The following is a 27,737-nucleotide window of genomic DNA, read 5'->3' as shown; positions in this document are numbered from 1 at the left end:
TTTTCCATATTAATATGGTATGAGGTTTAACACCCACACATAGAAGCGGACTCCCAAGATTTAGCATTGGTGCCAAACTCAGGGTGGTTTGGCCACTCTTAATCCTTTCTTTATTCCCAATATGTGGCTAGGGAATAGGTAGGGAATAAAACTTTCCCAAATCAATACAAACGTGATATAATTAGGCTTTATATTAGGAAAGAAACAGAGGGTGACTGTGGGAAGGGAGGATTTTGAAGCTAAGGAAAATTGCAGGGAACAGAAAATGCTAACCAAAAGCAATTAAGGAAAATATCTGTAGCTCAGAATTGAAACGAGGAGTTCTTGATGTTTTATGAGCTTGGTTGTTTTCTTGCAGATGTTTCATTACCCAAATCAGTGCACTGATGATGTTACCTAGTTTGGATAATGAAATGTCTTCAATTGTCTAGCATTCCAAGAATGGCATCTGTGTATTCTACATCATCAGACTAACAATGACTCTTATCTTCTTTTTTACTTACGTTGTGGCGTAGAAATCATAGTAAACAAGTTTTGCACTGTTTCCCTCAGGTCATGTTGCTGCTTTTGCAGGAATGAATTATTAGCAGTAGCGTTGACTAATTGTTTCTCTAATTCTTCAATTATGGAGTTCTGTCTAGAAACAAGTGACTGAAGCTTATCTTTCTCTTCTTTCATTGATTGTAGTTGGGATATGTGTTTGCTTTCCATTTCAAGGACCTTTTTTTCCAAAAGGCTAGCAAAAAGAAAAATCAGCTTTGTTTATTGCAATATTTTATGTAAATTAAATTAAATAAATAATCTGAGCTAGTGAAAGTGCCCATGGTGGTGAAATATAGTCTTAATCAAAACTTACAAAAATGACATCCTGCCCCTCCCCATACATAACATCTCTTTATTAGCAGGGGCAAAATAACCTCAGATCCTAGTTACTAAGATTATTTGAATTCATAATTTCTTTGATTTCTGATTCATCCCTCCTTCCACCAGATAAGGAGAGATACAACAACAGTGTGATCCCAAGTGCTTTGTGTGTTTTATTCTGGAGAAAAATATAATGCTATCTCCAAACTTTATAACCTATGTAAAATAAAGACAATATGTATTATTTTATTTAATATGCAGTAAATCTACAACAGTTCTTGTTTTCCATAATTTATACTGATTTTGATAGATGTGAAAAAAGAGTTGGAATATATATTGATGCAAAATTCCTGTCTCTAAAGACTGGTTCATTGGATACCTTAGAAAATGAATAGTAAAGTTTTCAGGACACTGAATTCTGCATTCAGTTCCAAGTTTTGTATTCCTCCAAGACACATAAGCATGTTTAAATGAGAATGCTTTAGAGCAGTGATTCTCAACCTGTGGTCCATGGACTTGGGGCAGGGATGCAGTGTTGTCACAGGGGGTCCACGAAGGCTTGAAGGAATTTTATGATTTAAGGTAATTAAAGAAGGTCCATGGTGAAGAAAAGGATGAGATCCACTGTTTTAGAGTACTGATTGTACAAGTCTATTGAATATAGGACTGCAATCAGTGGCCAAAATGATCTGTTTAAGTTCTGCGACTTTAGAACTATTATATGTACATACCTCTGTACAGTATATGCCACTTCCAGATAACTATAGTTGAGCTTGGGTCAATATAGATACCTATTAAGAATCTTTTCAATGACCTATGATCTCTGTTTTAGCATTATGGGTACCTGTAAAATAGTCACAGGAGGCCACATGCTATATTGATCTCTCTCGATCTCTCTCTCTCTTTGCAATTTACAGAACACTTTGAATCAGCATGATTCAGATCATTTTTTTTTAAAGATGCTGGATTGAACACAATCCAACAGAACTGAAAACTTTCCATCACCATCCAACATCTGCATTATGCTAAAATCTGATCCATGCCCAGTTATATGATATAAGCCTTCACTGCCCTGCCTACTATAGCCTTGCTTGCCAAAAATATGCCTAACCAAAAGGTCCTGTCTATGGGTGCCAAATGGTTATCCCTATCTATCTAGAACACTACCTACAGAATTGCTCTCATAATATCCAACTGTTATGGTCTTCAAGCCTTCTAGTCCCAATGAAAAATGCACAAGTTAGTGCCACCTTTGAAATGATTCAAGTTCTGAATTAGCTATCTAGATTTATTTTGCTCTGCCCCAGTTAGTGTGGAAACAGATTTTATAGTGTCTGTTTCAAAATATTCTTGTTCTACAAATATTTGTGACTTGTTAATAAGTAGTAAATGACATTTGTTGTGATCCAAATCTATTCCTTCCCTTATCCCATTAAATGACATATGAATAATGAACCATGTTGATTTTACTCCTCCAGGAGCAAATCTTGTTTGCATAAAACAAGCTTAGCAGGAGCATACACAAATATAGCAAGAGAGTGAAGACAAATGTGAAAACATGCCCTTTCCCCTCAGCGTTAATGTTTACCAGAAGTGAGAAGTTCTTTATGTATCTGAATTCTACCGAATAAATAGTTGGGCTCGTTATAAATTCAAGCCTACCTTATGCTATTCTTAAGTATAAGCCTCTATTGTTTTTAATTTTGGAAAGCAGCTTGTTGATCTCCATTATCTTTCCACCAAGATGTCAACAACTCACTATAAAAGCAAGAACTATGCAGCTGAATGAATGTGCTTGCTGTCCAATTTAACAAACAGTAAGGTTGGCTTCTCAACACATGGGTCCAGCCAACTGCATAACCAGCCAACAGCAGGTCACACATAAGGTTCATGGAATAAGTGAAGGTCACAGTTCCCTGAACTTCTCCAGCTGGTCCAGCTCAGCAAGAAATGTTAATAGTTCTGTTGACTAGCTGCCATTCAAATAATTTGAGTAAATAACAACAGATTCAAAATTCTTTGACATGGCACACCAGATATTGATAAAGGCAAAAATCAATACTTCTCGCTTGTACTGGATTTAAAAAGAAGCATTCTGCAAGATTGGTGTCTTTTTTATAACGAGTGGTTTAAAAATTGTTATGAATCTTGAAGGTTACATATTAAGATGGATGACTTGCTATATCCGGAAGAAAGAAAAATGGGAGGAAGGATTTCAGATCCCTAGTTGGTTAAACTCCATTGAATTTGGATAAGAGTTCATAATGTAGCTGATTGTTTGTTCTTAGGGCGTTAGAGTCAGTACTAACCCCTGGTGACTGCCTGGAGTACTCCCTGCAGTTTTCTTGGCAAGTGTGGTAGAATCTCCAGTTAGGCTGCAGGGATGTGTTAAGAGGGGCTCAAGTTTGAAGTCATTGCACTGTAGGAAGGCCTGGCCTCGCTCAGAATCAGAATCCCTGAAGCCTTATCTTGCTGTTTGCGATGGAATGCAGTCAGTCTAGCGAGATTCTTGTAACATACTGGACCATGTCCACTATGGACATAAAACTCCTGTTGAGACTCTCCATGAGTGGTTCTATTTGCTTTTGCCAGGTGGCCTGCTTCCTAGAGCTCAAAGAGAATGACTCGCTCACGGTCACCCAACTGGCTTTGGGCCAAAGGTAGGACTAGATCTTATGACCACCTGGTTTCTGGCTTGATGTCTTCACCGCTATACCAGATGGCTCTCTAAAAGCCTGTAGTGGAAAACATTCAGTCTTGAATTCTTAGTTACTTTTAGACTAAACTCTCATTATTGCTGCCCTCTGGTCTTGTGGTTGAGAATCTGGTATTGTTGTTCAATATCAAGGGATTTAAAATCAGGAAAGGCAACTGTAAAGAAATGCATGAAAAAGAGATGGAGCTATTTTGTCTCAGGAAGCAACTCCTTTGCAATTATGACTTTCACTATTCACTATTATGACTTTTACTACTCACTATTGTGAGTATATAATAAATCTTGCACCTCCAAAAATATTATTATTGCTGTTGTGATGATGATGGTGGTTGTGGTGGTTGAACACATAGTCAACCATATATTTAGACTGGACCTGGGATAAAAGCAGGTGTTCTTTGATGGTGTGATGTTGTATTCAGTAAGCCATATAGTGTACTGACTTCATTTCATCTTCTTCACTGTCCTTTAGATATTCTTCCAATGCCCTTTTTTCTTTTTTAACTGTCCAATGTACTTATAACATTCCATAATAACCTATGCTCCTTGGTAAATTGACAGAGTGGATGAAGGGCATGATTCATTGTCATTATTTTTCTGATCTTTTTATTCAGGACTTCTATTCAGCTTGAGTCCATTCTAATGACTGGAATTGCCAGGTGTTTATTGCCTTTATGGCCGTGATGGCTAACCTTTTCCAGACTGAGTGCCCAAAGAGTGCATGCAAGTGTGCCCAAACTCCCAAAATGCAATGCACGCGCAGCCCTGCACATGCCCTTGTGCTTATGCGCATGGCCCCCTCACATGCGTCCTGCCCCCCCTAAATGCATGCGCATCCTGCACATGGCCCACCCCCCATACATGCACAGCAGAGACCCAAAGACCAGCTGGCTGGTGGGAGACACGCGCGCATGTGTGGCAGAGCTGAACTAGGGCGACGGCTCATGTGCCATCAGAGAGGGTGCTGCCATTTTCACCATGACGGCCTTTATGGTATTTTCACCACTCACTCTGGTCTTGTAAGTTCATCTTTACTCTCTTGATATATTCAGTACAAATCTTATTGACTTCATTGTGCTTGAGTTGTTAGGCTGAAGGATCCCCAGTATTTGTAGCAATCTTCTTGACCCAGACTCTTGATGTTATTTCTACAGGGCATCATGATAACTTCAATTTCTGATTCAGCTAAAATAGGAGATTCTGCCTATAGTGATAGTGAACCTATGGCATGCGTGCCAGAGGTGGCACATAGAGCCCTCTCTGTGGGCACACACACTGTCACCAGTGGCTCTTCCGGGTTCCATCATGTGCATGCGCACCAGCCAGCTGCTCTCTTCCGGGTTCTGGTGCTGTGGCGTGCACATGCACACTCCAGTTTCGGCACTCAGTGCCAAAAAGGTTAACCATCACTGTCCTATAGTATACAACTCAAGCTTCATATCTGCTGGTATTTGCTGCTTGTTATTTGCTACTTTATTACTTCCAGGGTTTTCTTAATCTTCTTTGTTTCTGGGTGATATTTCTTGATCAGATATTTTTTAGTTTTGTTCTTCAGCTTCTTTTCTTTCATCTGTTCTAGCTTGCTTGCTAGATCTGATCATCACATGCTGATCTTATTTTCCAGTCTGACCCTCCATTTTAGTTATACACTCTTTGCCTCTTTTTTTTTTTTTTGCAACCATGCTGTACATTAGTTGGTTTGTTGCTTGCAGTGATTTGGTGCTTATGTTTGATATTACAGTATTGGCGTTTTGTGCTAGCTGTTTTTTTGGAACAAGTTTCAATGTAGGCAACTTTATTCTGTTGTTTTTGTGCTCTTTTAGATGCTCAGTTAGTCTTTGTTTCAATGTTTTTTGTGTGAAAGAACTTTGTTCCTTCTGAGAAGGCAGAAGTAAGGGTGCCTAGTTTGGAAATAAAAACTTTTCAAGAGCTACAACACGCTGGCTTCCTCTACTGCTGACTCCCCCTGGTTTGTCTGTACAGTCTGAACTAATTTTGGCAAGGCTTCATTTTATTTGCCCTGGGTAGACCTTTGCAGTTCTTCCAGTTCTGCTTTTGTGAATATGTTGTTTTATAAATTGACATTGATCTGCTAGCCTCTCTCCTGTTATTTCTGATTCTAGATGTTGTTCTTTCCAGAACTGGTGCATTTTTTTCCAGATATCCTTTTCTTATTGATTTGTAACAACAGATCAGGGTTTTTTGTTTTCAATCTTCGTATATTTGCGATAGGCAAGCACCTTTTCTTCCATAGCCCTGCAGCTGCTGGCCCTGGTTGCTCAGCCAAGAGTGCTCAGTCCTGTAGCCCATTTTTCACCAGATGTCCAGAATTCCAACACTTAGGGGGGTGTTCTTGTTAACCTGGACAATGGCCAATCTGTTATAGGTTTCTGTAAATTATGTCTTACCATCTTGTTTATGGGAGAGACATTCTTCATTTGGCTTCTTTGAAGAGATCTATCCAATAGGAATGAATCTCTAGCATAGTTCTTCAATTCCTCAGAGCACACAAGCCCCACAACCATTTAAAGTAGTATCTCACTCAAGGAGGTTTTAATATTGTTTTCTAAGCTAACAATGAAATTACTCTACTAATTTCACAGAACTAGAAAAAAAAAATCCCTAGTACTGGTAGTCTTCGACTAACAACCACAACTGAGCCCAAAATTTCAGTTCATAACAAAGCACTTGTTAAGTGAGTTTTGCCCCATTTTACTTTTTTTTTTTTTTTGCAACAGTTGTTAAGCAAACCACTGCAGTTGTTAAATGAATCGTACAATCATTAAGTGAATCTGACTTCCCCCATTGACTTTGCTTGTCACAAACCTGCTGGGAAGGTTACAAATGGTGATCACATGACCCTGGCACAGTGCCAAATTTTGATCAGGTGACCATGGGGAGGTTCACACTTACGTGAAAAACAATAAGTCATGCCATTGTTACTCTGGGGCCTGGGCTCTAAATGAATGGTTGTAAGTCAAGGACTACCTATAACTGAAAATATGTTGTAAAATAAATTGAAATCCATTTATCCTTACTGTTACACTGTTTAAGCAAGCATGAAAAATCCTAGGGACATGTGAATTGTTTTCCATAGAATAGTTTATTTGGTAATAAAGAAAAAGTCCCTCAAGTTTTGGCATTGAGGCAAATTCAGTAAATACAAATAATATCTTTTTTTAATTATCAATTTTAGTTTTTGCCTATTTTTATGCATTGAGCTAAAGACATTTTTTTTTATTTCATTTTCTTTTTGAAAGTAATGTTAGAGGATATTATAACTATAACTTCCTATAGGAAAATGATAATTAATTTCTATATTCATGAGTCAATAAAAAAAACTGTTACCTGTTTTTTTCTTGCAGTTTACCTATCTCATTGGTCTGATCTGAAATCTGCATTTCTAGTTTGTTAGTTGAGATAGAATGGGCCAGCAGTTGAAGCTCCAGTCGTGTTGTCTGATTTAACACCTATGTACGGAGGAAGGAAAATTTAAAATAAATGACTATCAATATTGTAAAAATAATTACCATATAATCCCAATGTACCCAAATTAGCAGAAAATAAACACTTTCTGAAATGTGTGTTGCTATACAGTCATAAAGCTACATGAACTTTATGCAGTCAACCTATGTTCCACCTGTAATAACTTTTGTTTTAGGAAGGGTCTCATATACAACCAAAAGCATGTGTAGAAGCGACAATAAGATAATGCTGATATGAATTAATTTAGGTCACTGAGTCTGTACATATGTATGCTTACACTGGGCCTTGGATTTACCTTCAAGGTCAAGCAACCTGATGTGTTTTAGATACTGTATTTTTTCACTATTTCTGCATGTCCACAAGTCAGCATCACCCATGATCAGTGATTTTGGCAGTAGCAGTCTCAAACATCTAGAAGGCATCAAGTTGCCTTTTCATAGTACAGAGGAGGTCAACTCCCCATTCAATTAGACAGCACACTGAGTGATTTGGAGATTTAATTTTTCTTTTCAGTGTACCTCACTGATGACAAAACGAATGGAAACCCTTCCATGTAGTATCTTACATTGAAAGGTGAAAAACAGTGGGATATAAAAGCAACAACCAGATATGATTGTGGTGCAGAAATAATACCATTTCTGAGTTGATTGTGAAATAGACTAGAATAGAATGATTTTGTAGTTTCTTTTCTGTTGTTTCTGTGATTGATTAAGGTGAATTCCAAATTATAGAGATAAAGCACTTGCTCAAATGTAGCTAAACTCAGCTGTCCTTGCAATGTTCTGTCAATAAAATGTCAATTCTATCCTGATGATAATGTCAGACTTCTCTCCTCTGCAGAGTAATTCTTATTTTAAATGCTTTAAATGAAAGAAATGTTTTAAATGAGATTTTAAAAAGGGAATGGTGAGAATCAGCAGTTGAAATTCAACCTGTCTATTTCATCAAGTATTTCATGGTTCCAGTCATTGTTTTTTATTATTTAAAAACAATATTGGGAATATCTTTTTTCTATGTAATCACAGAGAAGTTTTCTGGGTGTATGTAGTGAGGCTCCGTGTTCCTTTTTGCCAGAATGACACCATGGTTTCGGTTTTAATATGCTACTTTAATGACTACTTCTTACCTCTTTTTTAAGTCTCAAGAATGACATCTGTTTTTAAGAATGAGGAAACAGAACTGTCATGTGGAGCTTTGTTTTCCGTTCTATTCTGCTACATGTTCTGCAGGTCCTTATTGTGTTTCTCACTGTGTATTTTTTTAAAGTTTTAATTCATCAAGATTTGGCTTCAGTTGGCAGGATGAATTTATTACTCACATCCTTCATGTTGAACAATCATTCAGGACATGATTTCACACTTAAGTGTATTTCCAAATTGTTGGCAAAGAGTTATTTATTTATTTTAAAGATTCTTAGGATTGCCTGTTTTGGAATCAGATTCTGGGTGTTATATGGGATAAGACAAATGTAAGGAAAAAATAGTCTAAACTTTTAATGTAAAGCTAGTAGTAGCTTTACCTTAGTAAATCGTGTAATGCACTTAATTGTTAGATAGTATAGTATCCGGCAGTCATCTCTGGTGAGGGCATTTCATAAATGTGTGAAACACACTCTCTCCAATGAGAGAAAGAGCATCTTCTTTCCAAAAATTCCACTAAGAGATCTTAAAGGATGAGGAGATTGATATGGAGAGTCTTTTTTTTTTAAAGATCTTATACCGAGGCCAAGATACTGGAGGAAGTAATTTTTCAAGTATTTGTGGCCCAGGCCATTTAGCAAGAATCAATAGCCTACATTGTCCTTAGAAGGAAACAGACAGCTAATGAAACACTTTAAAAATTGGTCTTTATTTATTGAAGTTTCTGAACTATCAAGTTATGTCAAAAGGATATTGAAGTAACTTATAAAATCACTCCAGTGCAGCCAATTTTTTATCACTAGAGTTTTGCCTTTTGAGATTCTGGAAAATTTATTTTTTTAACAAACAGGTTTGAAGACTCCTGGTTTGTTAACCAACTTACTATGTTTATTAAATCATGTTCAAAATTGATTTAGTTAATGGGAATCTTCTGTTTTCATGGAGAAATTGGTCTGTAGAAGAATCTATAAACATTTGAAAAACCCATCTGTAGTTTAATTTTCATTTCCTTTTGCATCATGTTTAGAATGGTTTGTGTTCTATGCTTAGTTTCCCTATGACTATCATTAAGTGTTGTACCTTATGATTCTTGATCAATGTATTTTTTTTTATGTACTCAGAAAGCCTATGCACCAAGACAAATTCCTTCTGTGTCCAATCACACTTGGCCAATAAAGAATTCTATTCTATTCTATTCTTTGTAAATTATACAAAAATTTCCAAAGCATTCAAAAGATTGCTCATTTAAAACAGTCAGCAAAACAGTTTGGTTCACTGTTCAACATAAATGTTGCAGGAACAGTTGTAGCTGGATCCAAATACTTTGCGAACATTTTTCATTTATCGTGAGGTATGTAAGAAGTTTCAAATGAATTTATTATTTCAAGAATTCTATATTGTTTGTTCTGTAAATGCAATCATTTGTGGTTATTCCATAATAACCACAGTTTTGGATGAAATTTGACTTGAGATCTCTAATGAAGGGATACGAAGAGAGAGAGAAAGAACAAGTTTGAGTATGGGAATTTTAAGGAACCACAATTGATTTGGGATTTGGACATCAACTTGAAAAAATGTGACCATTTATTTTTCCTTGGAACTTCCTGTTATCCCCTAACCTTTCTCCCACTCAGTTTATTCTTTTCATTTATCCTTCAGCTAAGTCATAATTGTTGAAATACCAATGCTTATCCAATTTCCTCACATACTATGTCTTACATAAAGGCACATAATTTGCACTCCTCTAATACTTGCTTCTGCATTGTTTGATGGGCTGTAGCAGATTTTTAAAAATCTGGATTTGGATCTGGGTTCCAGTCAATATCTCTTCGGTTTCGATTTCTGTTCCTTTCTGTGTTAAGAAAAATGAGACTAAAACCTAAAGAAACATTTTCAAAAGTGCTTTATAAGCAGAGAGACATTTTCCAGGGCTAAAATCTCAAAATCTGCACTGATGTTAATAGAATACAGTCATATTTTCCAATAATGTACAATGCCTTTATTAGACATTGCTCGATACTAAGTTAGGTCCTTCTTGCTCTCTTCCAGGTTTCTTTGCTCATAATTCAACCACTTCTAATGCTGCAGCTATCAAAGACAATCCCTAATTTTCTAAGGCCCATACACTGCCAAGTCTTTCTCACATAAGATTCTTTTCTCTGTCCAACTCAATTGCAAATACATCAAGACGAGATTTCAGCATATGTTCATATGAACCCAGTTGAGGCTGGTCTCTCTTAACAAGGGAATGAGTGATTTTAGAAAGAAGGACATTTGTACCAAGTTTAGTAATATAGTATTAGTATACTATTACATGCATTCTATATGTATATAAAATTATATGGAAAGAAAAAATATGGTTTGTCCATGCATCACTGAGCAGATGCTCAGTCTAATATTTCCAAAGCTGGAATGTATACAAAACAAGAAGAGAGGTGGTCATTTTCCTCACGGATGCATTTTGAAAAAGATTATTTAATTACAGTCTTCTCAAATACATTAGTTTTATTTTTCCAAGGTTGAGCATTTTCCTTTGTATTAGCCAAATGTTTCTCGTGAAACTGCAGATTAAATGCTTTTTCAGGGCAAAAATATTACGCTAGCCGGCAAAACATAGTGCTCTTGTTACTTACATGTGCTTCGACATCTGTTAGTTTGCGGGTCTGTTCTGCTGTTTGATTTAATAGGTTTGTGCCTAATTCAATCATCACTGCTGTCTGATTCTGAACCACATTCTGCTGAATCTCAACCATTTCTTTTTTCATATTATCTTGGATATAATTCTCAATCTGCATACAGAAGAAAGAGAAGATTTGTTACTTTACAGGCCAGACACAGTTTTGACTTTTTTGGTTTTTGTTTTTAGGTAAAACAAAATGGGGAAGTCCTTTGTAAGCCACACTGACTGACTTTCATCCTTAGTTTTCCTGAGCCAAATCTAGTACATCTTGTTTTCCAGTAGCCAATATAAAAAAGAGAAGAGATAAAATTAAAATAAAATACTGTTGGCTCTAATGTAATGAAGTCTATTGCACATTAATTATTATTTTTGGTCTTTTAAGGAAATTATCATCATTTCTTGCTTAAGAACAATGCAGACATTGTTTTAATTTAAAGGAATTAAAGTAGATGATGAAGAGAGTTTAGTTATGAAGTAAGATGTGACTCAACATTGTGATACAAGTGTGTCCCCTTTTTTTGTCCATGTAATGTTGGAGAGTATATGATTCTAGGTCTCTCTGGATATGCTATTGCACATAAGAACCTTGAGTGGTTATTCAAGTTGAGTAGTTATTCAAACTTGTCTACACGGATGCTTCCCACTATTGTCACCTCTGGTGGCATTGGATCATTGCACATTTTGTTTAAGATGAGAATAGTTTAGACAAAGGCTCAACAGTTTAGTCATCTTCCTGAATAAGAAGTTCAAATATGTAAGAATATCTCAAACCTATGTTGCTGAGATTAGACAAGAAGTCTGGTATGTTATTTGTACATTGTTGCTCAGCTTTCAGACAAACAAAACTTAAAAAGAGTGTGAAACAATATCTTTCTTCAAGGAATGCCAAAATAACAACTGTTTCAAAATTTTCTTGGGTCACGTTCTCATAAATGTTTCAGCATGTGTGGCCAACGTCATATTCCAAGATTTAATGTTTTTTTTAAAAGGCGCTGTTTATATTAAAAATTGCTTGGTGGGGTGTTTTCTTATAGATCCCAAATTCTTTGAAAATTAACTTTCTCACAGTCCCTTTTTCTTATTTCTAATACAGGCCTTAAAACTTTATTGTCCTCAGTCAGCATTTCAATTGTTGGGTGTCTTATCACCTTTCATCATTAAATTCCCTTCAACTAAAAAAGTAGTTAAAATCTAATTCGCAATAGGAAATAATTCTTGATTTTTTTTTATCATGTCCCTTCTTTTTTTTCTTCCCATACAATATTCAACTCATACTACTTTATGAGTACTATTGCATACTATATTCTCCCAATATAGAACATTACCTAATTTTATTTCCTCAAATCAGCCTTCCTAATTTATTGCCCTCCAGATGTATTAAGTCTCTAAAGTCAATAATTTTTAATAAAGATTCTCAGTCGTCCAAGTAGAGTTGTCTGGAAGTTGAGTCAACTCATCTTCCAGATTGGTTTGGCATGTGAAAGAATGATTGATAAGCCCAAATCTATATTGTGAGGTGCAGTATCTGAGTCTGAGTTTTCCAAAACCCAGGGTCTTTAAGGGGCTAGGAATTTTCTTGCATTGTTGAAACCAAGGCCCTAACTAATGTTATCTAGAATCTGCTTGAAGAAATTCAATATTAATTCCATTGTTTGGTATTACTTACTTTCATCACCATTGTCGATTCATCAATTCTTCCTTTGGACTTTGCCTGACAGAATAAATTCAAACTGTCTGAACTGATTGTTTCTCTTTGGAAGAATGTTAGTGAGACATTTATTCTTAATTTAAGAAGTGAACAATGTGTAGTCTGTGGCCTACAGATTAGTCCCACAACAATCACATCAATGACAATGCCAAAAATGCAGTGCATTTTATTTAATTTAAAAGGTGTCCACTAAGCTTAAAACATGTTTTATGTTAACCGCCAACCCCAACCTGCTTCTCCCAAACTTAACATCTTATCCTGTATCCTCTTACAATAGCATCCTCCTCCCCACTCATTTTCAAAGGTTATATGTGTGTGTTTGTAAAATGTAACTCTGACTCAGGAAGGTATTTTCTGCCTAAGATTTAAATGTTGTGGGAAAAGAGCACATATAATTATTAAATATATAAAAATAAACTTTTTATTTAAATGCAATACCATTCCTTGAGCAGCAGTCTCAATGACATTCATCCATCATTTGAAAAGAAAAGATTTGCCAGTTCCTCTTTAAAATAAGATTGTTCCTGAATCTTGTGTACATCTATTTCACAGAAGAAAAATCAAATGCTAGACTGGCAAATTGGCTGTGTTTTCCCAGATATTTTTACTTATTCTTCATCTATGTGATTTATAATTCCACTTCAGTGCAAAATAACTAAACCTTCTCCTTAACAAGACTTAGTGTTCCTTTTATTAATGTTGCCAGGCACTTTTGTTCTTGGCTGTAAAAACAATATATGGAACTCTCCATTTTTGCCTGCTAAATGCTACCCTTTATGAAGAACATATGTAAATGTTACAATACATGATGCAAATCATTTTGTAGAAGAAATATCTAGCCAGAACACTAATATAGAGTAACACCGAAAATAGGTTGTGGCCTGCAGGCAATGAACTAGAGAAAATCCAAAGAGTTTGAAATTGGAAAGCTTGCATTTTCTTTGAACAGTAGATCTCCTGCTGTCATATGGCTTTTCAAAGTCATGTTTGAAATTTCACTCCTTCACATGAAATCAGTTGTTCAATCTCCAGCCCAGGGCCAAGACTAAGAAATCTACTTTGAAGAATTAGGGTTCCTGTTTGTCTTGGATAGCAAATTTGGAAAGGTATGTACATGTATTCAAACAACATGTGTGTGCTTTTCCATAGAGACTATATGGAGATTGAATGAATGTAAAAGGATTCTCCATAAACCTGAATATATGACAAGAAATAGGGAGATACGCTAAAAGAAAAAGAAACATTAAAATATTGAAAATAGATGGCAGAAAAAGACCTAGTGGTCCATCAAGTCTGCCATTTGAGTTAGTTTTTTTTTTTTTTTGCTTTTGTTGTTGTTATTGTTAATTTTTGTTGGACAATAAACATATGTCTATCCCAAGCATGTTTGAACTCAGTATTTGCTAATTGCTGATGTACTTGACTAAAGTTTCTTTTGGATTAGTAATAGTAGAGAGTTGTGTAAATGTAAACTTCATCAAATGTAAACTTGCCCAGGTGAAAAATAAATACAGCTAGTCCCCACTTAATAACACTAATTGGGACCACTGAATGAAGTGGTCTTTAAGCGAAACATCACATGACAATGTGACATATCAGCAGTTCTGGTTGTGATCATTAAGTGAATCACCATGGGTATTGAGCAAAATGTCACATGACTGTGACTTGCGACCTATAGCAGGGGTGTCAAACGCGTGTCGTCACAACAACATCACATGACATATCGGAACTTTTTTCCCCATTGTTAACTGGGCGTAGCAGCGCGTGATGCATCCAGGCTGCGGGCCGCGAGTTTCACAGCCCTATTCTATAGCTTCTCCATTGTTTTTGCTTGTCAGAAGCCAACTGAGAAAATGGCAAATGGCAATCACATGACTATGGGATGCTGCTATCACCATAAATGCATGATAGCTACTAAGCAGTCCCGATCATGGGACCACAGAGATAGCGCTATGATCATAAGTTGGAGGACTGGTCATAAGTCACTTTTTTCAGAACTTCAGACAATTACTAAATGAATGGTTGTTAAAGCAAGGACTACCTGTGAATGCAGACTCCAGGTGCAATGAATTTTTTCATTTTGAACGGCCACTGCTGATAGTGACAGCATGGTCAGGTCTATTGGTAGATTTGTTGCTGGATTTGTGAGAATCAATATTTTAATTTTTAGGCCTGGGCATATGTTACAAACTAATATCATTATTATATTGTGTTTTGTCAATTTTAGTCCTCTCTGTTGTAATATGGGCAACTAGATAAATTATTTAGCTAAATAAATAGACTTGCTTCAGAAGTCTAAGAATTTTATACTATATATATATATATTTGTTTTCTGAGATTTTCGCGGGTGCCTGTATGTAGGTCTTTGGTTATTCGGGTCTTCTCCCGCGTAAAATTGGAAGTGTCTTGGCGACGTTTCGACGAAGTCTCATTCGTCATCTTCAGGCTGGTGTTTACAGCTTCGTGCTTCTAGGAGCAAGTTTTGCTCACTTTTGTAAGCAACTTGGTCAGAAAAGAGGAACCAACTTCTTCCCTGGTCCAACACCTTAAAGCCACAGGACATAAAATTGACTTTAAAAATACCAGAACTATCGCCAAAACTGAACACTTTAACAACAGAATAATCAGAGAAGCCACTGAGATAGAAAAACGCCCACACAGCATGAATAAACGAGAAGATACCTCCTGCCTACCAGCCATTTGGAAACCCGCCCTTATCGACAAACGAGTCCCTAACATAAAGAATGATGCAAGACCTACACTCACAAGTGCTACACGGCATGTCACCACCATACATCCATGCAGAAAGCAGACTCAAACCCACACCAATGATGAAGCACGACCACGGACCAGAAGCCAGACCGCAGCTGCATCATTAGCCATTTCAAACCCCTCCAATCCATACATGCAGCATGACAAGAACTTTGGATTGGTACTAGTACCTTGCCAATCAGGTTTATCTAAGAAGTTAAAAAAGCTTTTTTAAAAGAACTAGAGCATGTGTTTTGGTCTCTCCTTGGATAAACTTTTAGAGCACTTGAACAAAGATTATAGCAAAAATATGAATGTGTTAATACTGTTCTTTATATTATTATGTTGAGTTGTATATTGTGAGAGTGTACGTATAGCAATAGGTTTGATACAGTAAGCTGAGCATTGATTTACTGGATATAAAAAAGTTGCCTGCCTTATAAAATCTTGATTTAAAAAATAAGAATATGAAAAAATGTTCTGTCACTGATTTACAATCCCTTGAGGTTTTGGTCTGTTTTCATTTTTGGAAAGGAAAAAAAAGCATAATACTAACTCAAAGCATTCTCTTGCTGCCTTCTTTTTGTCTCATGCAAAGCTGGATGTTAGGTGCCCAATAGATAACAAAAAGTTAACTACCAAAAGTTAAAATCTCACACTGGGAATTACATTTTTAAGCAAGATTGTGCATCTGTAGTATTATAACAAGACTTATTTCAGAGTAAGAACGGCTGTTAGTCTGCTAAAATGGTGTATGTTTCTCAGAAATAATCATTTTAAAAGGAATTGTACCATTTTTCCAGATGATTCTCTTCAATTAGAACTGTCTAGCCCCAAGCTGATGGATGCTCACAGTTTTGCTCTTCTGTGAACATGTCATAATCTCCCATGCATCTATATTTGGTTGTCCTTCCCCTCTTTTTTTTAGCTTTCATTTGCCAAGTTATTTGTTGGTCATGGTGTTCCTAGCAAAGCCAGCGAACTATTTGGAACTTGTTCTGACATTGGGATGTTTGGCTATTTGTAGTGATAGCCTATAATTAATGCGCTTTAAATAAGGACACTTGTATAATTTAGTAGTTTTATGAATTGGTGCTGCTCCCTGTAGGCTCACAAAAACTATATGTGATTGTGGTACAAAAGAGAACAAAAGATCTTTCATATTCAGGTTATGATTTTCATAAAGATCCAATTAGAAATGGAGGCCCTTGACATCTGTCACCTTTCTCTAACAAATAGAGGCTTCTTACTCCTCAATAAATGTTTTTATTGGACTCCGCTATCCTACAGATGAGGAAAACCTGAGAGTTCCCACACTTCCAGCCTGGTGTCGATCACATCTTCAAGTCAGAATATACAAACCCTTAACAGGATTATATTATCATGGTAAAGTCAGCAAGGAGTCATTAATATTTGCAATGCCTTCTGGCTAGAATTTGAAATTTGTTGGTCTTCTTTCAATGTTTATTTTTATTTTATTTTTATTTTTTAAAAATTCAAATCCCAGAGAGAGAAGCTGTAAATGTAAACATATGCAACAGAATCAGAAGTCAAAATTAGGAAAGTTTATAGAATGGAGAGCTTTTACCATCCTTTTCCCATTTTCCCTCATCTGTCCCTACCCATACCCTCTCCCATGCTTTCTGATTTGTGAGCCTGTTCCTTGGTCTCACTCCAGAAGTAGCATGATTGTTTTCCACATGCCCTCTTGTCCAGTTAAGAACTGGAACAGTCATCTTACAACTGACAAATTAAGTGCAACATTCCCAATGTCCCATCGGGTAGAGCAATTAATGTGTTGGATTAGGAATAAGAAAATCTACATTCTAATCCCCAGTTACCTGCAAAGTCTCTGGGTAACCTGATCTCTCAGCCTAATTTACCTTCTGAGATTCTTACAGAGCAGTAGCAGTTTCTTAGTTTGCATGTGACATTTTGTTATTTTATACTGCTGTTAACCTTCCAAAGGAAAACGTATGATCTGGGCTCCTTTTGTAAGCTTCTAATATTGTGGGAATTAGCCAGTAGTGGCCCTGGAAAGGGGACTGGAAAGCATTACCATCCTGAATAAATTCACATGGGTAACAGGTCTTTCTGAAAACCAGAATCTTAGCATGCAATCTGCCTTGAAGAAATGTATTGACTAGAGAAGTTTTGAGATGGGATATGAATTTCAGATATGAAAAGTGAATCAGCTTCTATTGTGAGAGATTGTCAAATAAAGGAGAAGACGGGAGAAACTGTGTCAGATGCCCATAGATTTAGAACGTGGCTATTTCTATCTTTCTCACTTGTTCTATGGCACTAATTCCAGCATGTCTGCACTACTCTGACAGAAGTAATATATCAACCACTTTATCTCAACCTATTCTTAGGCTGTCAAAAGTTCTTGCTTCAGTATTTTTGAGTTACCTGCTTTAAATGGAAACTCCACATTTTAGAAATAACTTTTCTAACTGCAGCCACAGCAAACAAAAAGTTGCTATGAAAAAAGAGATTCAGGTGGCACCACAATAATAATTATCCTCAATATATTTTCTTGGCAACTTTCTTCAATATATCCTCTTGATTATTTTCTAATCATTGAAGATCAATATGTATTTCTAAATTATGAAAGGTCTGCATTTGATTTCAGTCATAAGGAAAAGTTTGTGGTCCCCTTAGCTATGCTGTTTCAGAAGAACAGGACACATCATTGAGTTAAAATTAATTTAAGCTAGGGCACAGAATTTGTGAACGTCATTGTGCCTTACATTATTTTTTCCCAGTGACTGAACACTGGATTAAAAAAAAATCAATGTAACATACAACAATTACAAAATTCAACAGTATTCATGCAGATTCTCTTCTATATAAAACTAACTTTCAAAGGATTATACCACTTTGATTAGGAAAACTAATATTATATTCCCACTTTTGTTTTATGCTCTTTGACTGTTAGAATTTATTCCTGTCTATAACTTCTTTTAAAACATGATTCCAGTAAAAAGGGTTTAAATATTTTGAATATGCAGGAAAATGAAAAGGCATTATACTAAGTACATAATTAGAGTCTGGAAAAGAGTCAAAAGTGGTTTGCAGCCTTTTATATTTCAGGCAGGAAGTCCCCGTAGATTTCTGTTGTTTGTCAAGAAAAAACAATCCTCTTGAGAATGCAGATGGGAATGCTTGGGAAGCCTACAGTATTAGTTTTATATACGGCCTGCTGTGAGCAGTTCTGTCAGTCCAGACCTCCAGCTAAGCTTGCTTCTCTTATCTCTTTTTCCTGTCAACAAATCTTTTTTTTTTTAAGGTGAAAGTGGTTAAATGAAGCCCAGCTAAATTGAGAGAGATTAGAGAATGGTCAGAACAAGAAGCCTAGCACATAAACCCTCCTGAAAGTAGAGGTGGGAACCAATATTGCAGGATAAGAAATCACATTTAATGAAAACCATTTGTGTGCGCAATGAAAAGGAATGTTACTGCCTTTGAAGTCAAACATAGCAACTTATTTCTCACTCACTTTTTAAAAATTAACCTGGGTTTTCCTGATTCTAGATAATTGGTACAGCTCCATCCTGGCCCTTACGGATAAGGATACTGGGAGAATCCAAAATTATTAGGTTTTGTAATGCCACTAGCAATATTTGCCTGAATCAGAAAATGGTGGTTGCACTCAAAACAATTAACTTCAATGCAGATCAAAAGCTATCATTAGAGTTTCTTAAGCTTTTATACTTAGATATATGTCTGTTTGTTCTGTTTTTACTTGTCTTTCAACACAGTCACTTTCAACAAGTGCCACTGGGCAGTTTACAATCAAAATGCAATAAATGTCAGAATACAAAACTGTTTAAAGGTCTTAAAGATCTTTAAAAATATGTGTATTTCCTAAAAGATGCTAGACAACTAAATAAGAATAGGGATGGATTAAATGGGTTTTTGTTTTGATCCAGTATGAACCTTCTTCTTCACCAATATTTACAATAATCTATTATGATCAATGTAACTTCTGTCCATTTTTCATACTTTATCCCTGCTATACTGAGAAAGTGTATATGCACTGCCATTATTGCACTGCTGGGTGTTTTTTTTCCAAGGGATGAGAACAGTGTCATTGCTTTCACTGGTTAAGTTTGGAACTATGATCATTCTCTAATTTTCTTGGTTATCAGGATCATAATTTCCAGCAACTGTTAAAAAAAAAAGAGAAATTGCTATAAACTGAACACTAATCTCAGCCTTTCCAAAACTGAGAAAGTAACTGAACCAAGCTAGTATCCAACAAATTTAATAAACCACTTGTATTTTACTGAACTCCCCACCAGCTGTACATTTCTTCAGAATTAACAGATTTGTTATATCTTTCTAGAGGTGAACTCTGAAATCAAAAGAAAGATCATGCAGAAAGGGCAATAACATCAATTGGAATCAGTATTTGAAATAAAAGGAAATAAATAAAAAGATGAGCAGAGTTAAAGCAAAAATTACATTGAGCACCAAGCCAAAATTATTTCAACAGCCCATGGGAAATAGTTTAATAATGTAGCCTCCATAGATTTTAATAGAAAGCAATTTTATACAGGAAGGCTCCCTTATGGTTCAGAATCCAGTATTGCACAAGTGATAACATGATTCCCTATTTTTTTTCTGCAGCAGGCAATGGCTTCCCAATCCATTTTCTGCCAGAGGATTAACCAGCACTCTAGAGCAGATTTTCCACAACCCCCGGAAAAGAAAAAGGACCCCCCCACCCTTCCCAATTCAATTCTGCTGACAGCTTTTACCCACTCAGATTGTATAGGGCAGAAAGAACTGGAAAGAAAATGCCTTCTAATGCAAGACCCATAGAGTAAATCATCTTACACTATTTTCACAGCATTCCACACATTTAGAATGTTTCATTTATATTCTCCCTTCAACAAAATACTGTGAGATTCAAGCAGTTCCTAACAGATAGTATGTCATCTTCACTGCATTTTTTTTTACATGCCATGTATTGAAAGCTAAATGACCTTTCCTTAAATGAGAATTGGATTTCATTAGCAAATGTTTGTACAATTATACTATCTCCAGTATTATAAATCATTAGCAGCACAGCTTTCTCTTTACAACATGTAACAATGATTCTTGGATTTGGTAGTAGGCATGTTGTATATTTTTGGCAGAATGCATTTTTAACAGGAAAAGCCAATTCTGTGGTGGTCCCTATCATACAAAGATCCTTCTTTCCTGTTTCACATAAAGAGTTATTGGGGCTACAATCTTTGTCTTTGAAGTATTAGTTAGTTATTTGATTAACTTTTACACACACACATAAACACCAGGGATGAAATGCTACCGGTTCGGACCGATTTGGCTGTTCCGGTAGCAGTGGTGGCGCGTGGTTCGGAGAACCAGTAAGCAGCGGTAGCACAAGACTGCCAATCTGCCCAGACGTCGTTACTTCCTGTTTTTAATCAGGAAATAACATGTTTTTTACCCTCTGCACATGCACAGAAGGCTTTGTGCATGCACAGAGGGTCCAAGTGTGCAATGATGCACGCAAGCGAAGCAAGCACACGCGCATGGAACACACATGCACAGAGCACACACTTCTGAACCAGTAGGGAAAGTAAGTAGATTTCACCCCTGATACACACACATAAAATAGACACCTGTTCAATAGTGACATATTTCACTGTAAGTGACCATGACTTGTGATTTTACTGCCAGCTTCTCTATTGAATCTGCTTGTCAGAAGCTGACTGAAGCACACAATGTTGATCACATGACTTCAGGGACATTGCGACAGTCGTAAGTGCGACGATTGGCCTAAGAGTATTTTTTCAGTTCCATTGTAACTATGAACAATCGCTTAACAGGCAGTCAATAAGCAAGGACTGTCTATACTGCATTAGTGTGCAGAATATAGAATAGAATAGAATTTTATTGGCCAAGTGTGATTGGACACACAAGGAATTTGTCTTGGTGCACATGCTCTCAGTGTACATAAAAGAAAAGATACGTTCATCAAGGTACAACATTTACAACACAATTGATGATCAATATATCAATATAAATCATAAGGATTGCCAGCAACAAGTTATAGTCATACAGTCATAAGTGGAAAGAGATTGGTGATGGGAACTATGAAACGATTAATAGTAGTGCAGATTCAGTAAATAGTCTGACAGTGTTGAGGGAATTATTTGTTTAGCAGAGTGATGGCCTTGGAAAAACTGTTCTTGTGTCTAGTTGTTCTGGTGTGCAGTGCTCTATAGCGTCGTTTGAGGGTAGGAGTTGAAACAGTTTATGTCCAGGATGCGAGGATCTGCAAATATTTTCACGGCCCTCTTCTTGATTCGTGCAGTATACAGGTCCTCAATGGAAGGCAAGTTGGTAGCAATTATTTTTTCTGCAGTTCTAATTATCCTCTGAAGTCTGTGTTTTTCTTGTTGGGTTGCAGAACCGAACCAGACAGTTATAGAGGTGCAAATGACAGACTCAATAATTCCTCTGTAGAATTGGATCAGCAGCTCCTTGGGCAGTTTGAGCTTACTGAGTTGGCGCAGAAAGAACATTCTTTGTTGTCCTTTTTTAATGATGTTTTTGATGTTAGCTGTCCATTTGAGATCTTGCGATATGATAGAACCCAGAAATTTGAAGGTTTCTACTGTTGATACTGTGTTGTCAAGTATTGTGAGAGGTGGAAGTATGGAAGGGTTTTTCCTAAAGTCTACCACCATTTCTACGGTTTTGAGTGTGTTCAGTTCCAGATTGTTTTGGTTGCACCACAAGGCTAGTGAAATCTGGTGAAATCTGAATCCGTTTACTACCAGTTCGCTAGCTGTGCATGCACATGCATGCACGGTGCACACCATGCACCAAATGCAAGGTGCGTGCGCAGTGCATGCCAAAAAGAAACATGGGGTAAGTAGAACAACACGTGGGAGGGTGATCAGCTGTGGTGCGCGATCTTTTTTTTTTTTTACTTTTAAAAGCATTTTTTTACAATTTATTTGGCCAAATAGGTTGTAAAAAAATGCTTTTAAAAGTAAAAAAAAAGGCTCCGATGATTGCGTGGCTCATCTGTGATTGTCAGAGCATCTTTTTTACCTTTTAAAAGCATTTTTTTAAAAAAGCAGCAAGCAGGGAAGCGGGCATTGGGTGGGCATGGGTGGGGGGCCTGGGATTTTTGCTACCAGTTCTCTGAACCACCCACCGCCATCGTTACCGGATCAGCAGATCCTGTCCGAACCAGGAGCATTTCACCCCTGGAATATATACAACTAAACATACTGAATATTTAATCAAATAGATGATGGTTGTTGTTTTTCACAAGTAAAATGAATGAGCTAATTCAATAACAATAAAGGACTGAATAAAATGGCTTGAATGAATTTTTTTTTTTTTTTACATTTATATCCCGCCCTTCTCCGAAGACTCAGAGCGGCTTACATTGTGTAAGGCAATAGTCTCATCCTATTTGTATATTTATATACAAAGTCAACTTATTGCCCCCCCAACAATCTGGGTCCTCATTTTACCTACCTTATAAAGGATTGAAGGCTGATAGACTATTGATGGCTAACCTTTTTGCCATTGCGTGGCAAAAAGGGGGGCGGGGCGGGGCGGGAGGTCACACGTGTGCGTGCCCACATCCATAATTCTATGCACCCCACCCCCGCGCATGCGCACACAACTCTTCCCCTCCCCCGACATGCGATGGCCCAGTAAAACTGGGAAGGCCCGTTTTTCTCTCTTACCTGGCTCCAGAGCCTCTCTAGAAGTCTGGGGGACTGGGAAAACTGCCTTTCCCACCCCAGGCCCTCCGGAGGTCAGAAATGGCCCGTTTACCAACTTCTGGGTAGACAGGAAGTGACGTTTTTTGCTGTCCCCAGCCTCCAGACTCCTAGAGAGGCTCTGGGGAGGCTGGGGATAGCAAAAAATGTCACTTCCTGTCCACCCGGAAGTTGATAAACGGGCCAGTTCTGGCCTGGGGAGGGGTGGGAAAGGCAGTTTTCCCACTCCCCCCAGACTCCTAGAGAGGCTCTGGAGCCAGGTAAGAGAGAAAAATGGGCCTTCCCAGGCTCTCTGGAGGTAGGAAACAGTCTGTTTCCCTACTTCTGGTGGGTCCAGAAGGCCCGAAAATCAGCTGGCCAGTGTGCGCGTGTGCACCGGAGCTGAGCTCGTGTGCCCACTGATATGGCTACGCATGCCACTTGTGGCACACGTGCCATAGGTTCGCCATCAAGGTGCTAGACCATCAAAACTCAAACAAGAATAAAAACCCATATGTTAATAGTCCTAAGTCTATATTTTGATACGCTTTAAAGTTATGTCAATTGCTTCTTCTTGCATAGTTATCAGCTTTTACAATCTGCATAGATGTTTCCTATTTAGTGGTTTGAAATGTCTTTAATGCCTTTGAGCTTTGAGGACCTGTATACTGCACGAATCAAGAAGAGGGCCGTGAAAATATTTACAGACCCCTCGCATCCTGAACATAAACTGTTTCAACTCCTACCCTCAAAACGACGCTATAGAGCACTGCACACCAGAACAACTAGACACAAGAACATTTTTTTCCCGAAGGCCATCACTCTGCTAAACAAATAATTCCATCAACACTGTCAGACTATTTACTGAATCTGCACTACTATTAATCGTCTCATAGTTCCCATCACCAATCTCTTTCCACTTATGACTGTATGACTATAACTTGTTGCTGGCAATCCTTATGATTTATATTGATATATTGACCATCAACTGTTTTGTAAATGTTGTACCTTGATGAACGTATCTTTTCTTTTATGTACACTGAGAGCATATGCACCAAGACAAATTCATTGTGTGTCCAATCACACTTGGCCAATAAAATTCTATTCTATTCTATTCTATTCTATTCTATTCTATTCTATTCTATTCTATTCTATTCTATTCTATGCCTTCCATGTACAATTTCTGGGCTGTTTCTAAAATGTTGCTTAGATTCAAGACAGATTTCAGTGTCCATAAAACTGCTCTTTTTATTTATATTAGTCTCCTGCACAGTTCCAATATTTAAAAGGATTTAAGCCTATTTCATATTTAGTCATCCAAAGGTGCTTTACAAATAAAAAATAAAATATTACCAAGAAAAATGGCAATATTTGATTTAAAAATGGAAAAAGAAAGCCCATGCTCCATAGCATTCTCAGGAGGAAGCCTAGGCAAACAAAGACAAAATGTGCAGCAAGGTGGTATATGGATATTTTATTTATATTTATATTCTGCTCTTCAAGGAGGCAAGCAGCCCTGCCAGGCTGTGCAGGCTTTTGGGAGAAGCCTCACCTGATCTCCTCCTTCTCTCTTCAAGGGTCTCTTCCAGTGAAGTGCAAGTGCTAGAAATGCCCCCTCTGTACAATGGAGTCCAGTTGATCGTTCCTTCCTTTCTCAACTCTCCTTACCCCAAGTCAGGGGTATTCTTTATATTCTTTTCTTGCTGCCTCCCATGACAGTCTCTTCTTCTTCTCAACCCTACAGGTTGTTTTCCCATCCACCATCCTTCACTTATTTCAGTTTTCCCATGCCTCTTCACTGGTCTTTTTCTCTTGATCTCTTGCTTGCCTACTTTCCATTATATCTTTTGCTTTCTCTTCATTTACACTACCAAGTTGTCATGCTGGGGTAGAGTTCAAAATAAAGAGGAATGTGTTCTTTATTGTATTTGTTGTACCATTGGCTTTAATTCTACATTCAGTCAGAGCCCAGTCTGCCTGATAGTTCATACCTTCTGACCTCGTTTACATCTTGGATTGAGAGGAAACAAATCAAAGACTGTTTCTAATTTGTTTATTTAACCATAAAACTTATTTGCATATGGCTAAGTAGACTGATGCATTTTAGGGGGCAGACTGTGTTTGTAGCACCTGGTCCCTGTCTTCACAGAGAATCATGACTTGTACAGACCTCCTTTAGTTTTTTGTCAGTCTTTTAATTTAATGGAAATTTCTCTCTTTTGTCTCAGCATATATTTTTTTGGTTTAGTTTAAAAAAAAGTCAAGAAAAGAGAATTCAGTGCAAATAATAATTGTATGAAACTGGAAAAAAGAAAAAAAGAATCCCAATCCCATAATTCAAGCATTTTAGAAATCTGCAATAAATTTATCTCAGTACATTCATTCTATCATGAAAACTGTGTTATAGTAATTCAATATAAGTCCTCTTAATTCCTTTTAAATATAGTTTGGCGTAAGGATTTGGATTGCATTTTTGAATTGGCAGTTTGTTCTCTTGGATTGTTGCAGAATATTATATTATTTACAACATTATAGTATTCCAACATATAATCTGTCAGATATATTTACTAGGCAATTCCCTGACCTTTGGAGTAGCTTTGTGGGAATACAGGTGGTTGCAGCTCAGTAGAAACTGACCAAAAATCTTACAATCATGTATCCTCGGAGTAGCTTTTAGCTCATGCTTTGTATACAAGCTCTAATGTCTAATTGGAAGAACTAGCCCTCATATATGTAGGTATTTGGGGTTATATGTTGCCTTCAGAGAACATTTATATCCTTCAGGTCTCAAACTGACAAGCCTAACATTCTAGTGTTGAAAGCAACTGAATTGTTTCTTTATTTCTACATAGCAATTAAAACTAGTATTTTTAATTTTGCAAGCTCACTGCTTGTGTTATAATTTCTAAAGAGTAGCCCTTCTGCTAAATGCCATAGCCAGCAAAAATAAAATAGTACTTTGAAGGAAATTGATTTCAGAAATAATGTATTTTGAAAGAATATCCCAGCTTGCAGCCCATGAAAACATATCAGAAGCTGCTAAGCTCCTGTTTCAAACGGTTAAAACTATTTGTAATAGCATGACAAAGTTCCACATGAGCTAATGAAAAATATCTCTATGTACATTGGTTTCTGCTAAGGATAGACATTTGTTTTCAAATATGAAGGAGGCTTTTATGCTAGAGAAATTTGGAGCAACTTGCTCACATTAAATGCATCTGTCCTTCTTTTTGGTTTGTGTCTTGAATTTAGTCCATCAACTATTTGTACAGGCTAATAAAAGAATCATTAGACTCATTTGGTTTACTTCAGAATATAAACACCACATCCAGATCTAGCAGGAGACAAATAATGCTTTGAATAAAGCTGCTTGTTCATTGTTGTAAAGACAGAGGCTGATGTATTGAAATAAGTTCAAAGAATTACTGCCCAAAGAATTAAGACTGAAAACTAGATAAATCTTCATTCATGCCTATCATGCAATCTTTAGTTATAAGCTATTTATACATACGGTAAATAGCTGAGTTAGCATATCATGTTTCATTAATATGAAATGCATAGGTAAATATATCTGATCATCCCACTCTTAAGAGAGTGCTAAGTATTTGCTATTGGTTTTGTATTGGCTAATCTACATCTTCAAAAGATTCTTTTGATGTTTTATTTTATTAGCCAAAGAGTAAAACATACTGCTATCGAGACAAGACATATTAATATCATGAGAACTAAATTTTACCATAGATTAGTAGTAGAAAAGAATCAAACGGGGCCTCCCTACATCCACCTCTATTTAGACTAACTGCATGGTTGCTTCATCATTCAGATACACCAATGCCAATTCACTCCTGGCTAATATCTTCCATTCCCAGTGTTTCCCTCATCTCTTCTTGTAATTTCATCAGGTAATGATACGTTTGAATAAAATAAGTCAGTCTGGGTTGCTTTCAATTTCAGCATAGAGCTCCACACAAAAAGATCTAGAGTTTCTGTTAAGCATTACAGTAACAGCTCTAATAACTATCATATGTATATACATATTAATTACAATATTAAAGGATTTGAAAGGTTTGGGGTTTTTTCCTTTGCTTGATTTATATCAATTTACAAACCACAGGGAAAAAATAAGCATATTCGAAAATAACTTTTGGTAATGGGCCAGTGTTTTAAATAAAAAATAAATATTCTATCTATACCTTTTCTTTAGAAAAAAACCCACATACTGAACACTTTATTTAACATTTCTGTCTATTCCATTAAATTAAATTTAACAAATCCTACTACATGGCAAAATGTTTATTAATAATACTGTTTCATTTACTTCTGACTACTAATTACTATTGCTCTTTAATACCAATGAGAGAGAGAGAGATTCATTCGTTCATTCACCACTTCAGTCGTAATGGGCTCTGAGCAGTTTTACGATATTTTAATATCTGTACTATAAAATGTACTATAACTATAAAACATATTAGTTAAATCACCAAAGCTAAAATAGCTTTATTTTATATAAATTTTATATTTTTACATAAATTGATAGATACCTTTGGAAAAAGCTAGAATTTCCTTAGCCTCTAAAAGACAATTAGAAATATTGTTCTACTTTTCCAGGCAAGTAGGCAGAATCCATGGAGTTGCTGGCATAGCACATATGCTT

At 36.6% G+C, this 27,737-nt stretch overlaps 2 protein-coding genes across 5 annotated transcripts in view; one reads left to right on the top strand and one right to left on the bottom strand.

Annotated features, from left to right (window-relative positions):
- The window catches only part of ANGPT2 (angiopoietin 2), a 92,259-nt gene that overhangs the window by 17,056 nt on the left and 47,466 nt on the right, over positions 1-27,737 (bottom strand). For both annotated transcript variants that reach the window (XM_058177189.1, XM_058177182.1), the window contains exons 2-4: positions 10,836-10,991; positions 6,926-7,047; positions 504-736 (exon numbers count right to left, since the gene is read on the bottom strand). In XM_058177189.1, the coding sequence (XP_058033172.1) occupies positions 504-736; positions 6,926-7,047; positions 10,836-10,991 (511 nt within the window). The remainder of the gene's footprint in view (positions 1-503; positions 737-6,925; positions 7,048-10,835; positions 10,992-27,737) is intronic.
- Positions 1-27,737, top strand: part of MCPH1 (microcephalin 1) — a 116,045-nt gene that overhangs the window by 45,927 nt on the left and 42,381 nt on the right. The gene's annotated exons all lie outside the window — the stretch shown is intronic.

The sequence above is a fragment of the Ahaetulla prasina genome, chromosome 1 (genome assembly GCF_028640845.1).
Source record: "Ahaetulla prasina isolate Xishuangbanna chromosome 1, ASM2864084v1, whole genome shotgun sequence".
In the NCBI taxonomy this organism is placed as follows: Eukaryota; Metazoa; Chordata; class Lepidosauria; order Squamata; family Colubridae; genus Ahaetulla; species Ahaetulla prasina.
Note: the sequence above shows the minus strand (reverse complement) of the source record. Positions and strands in the feature narration are given on the sequence as shown.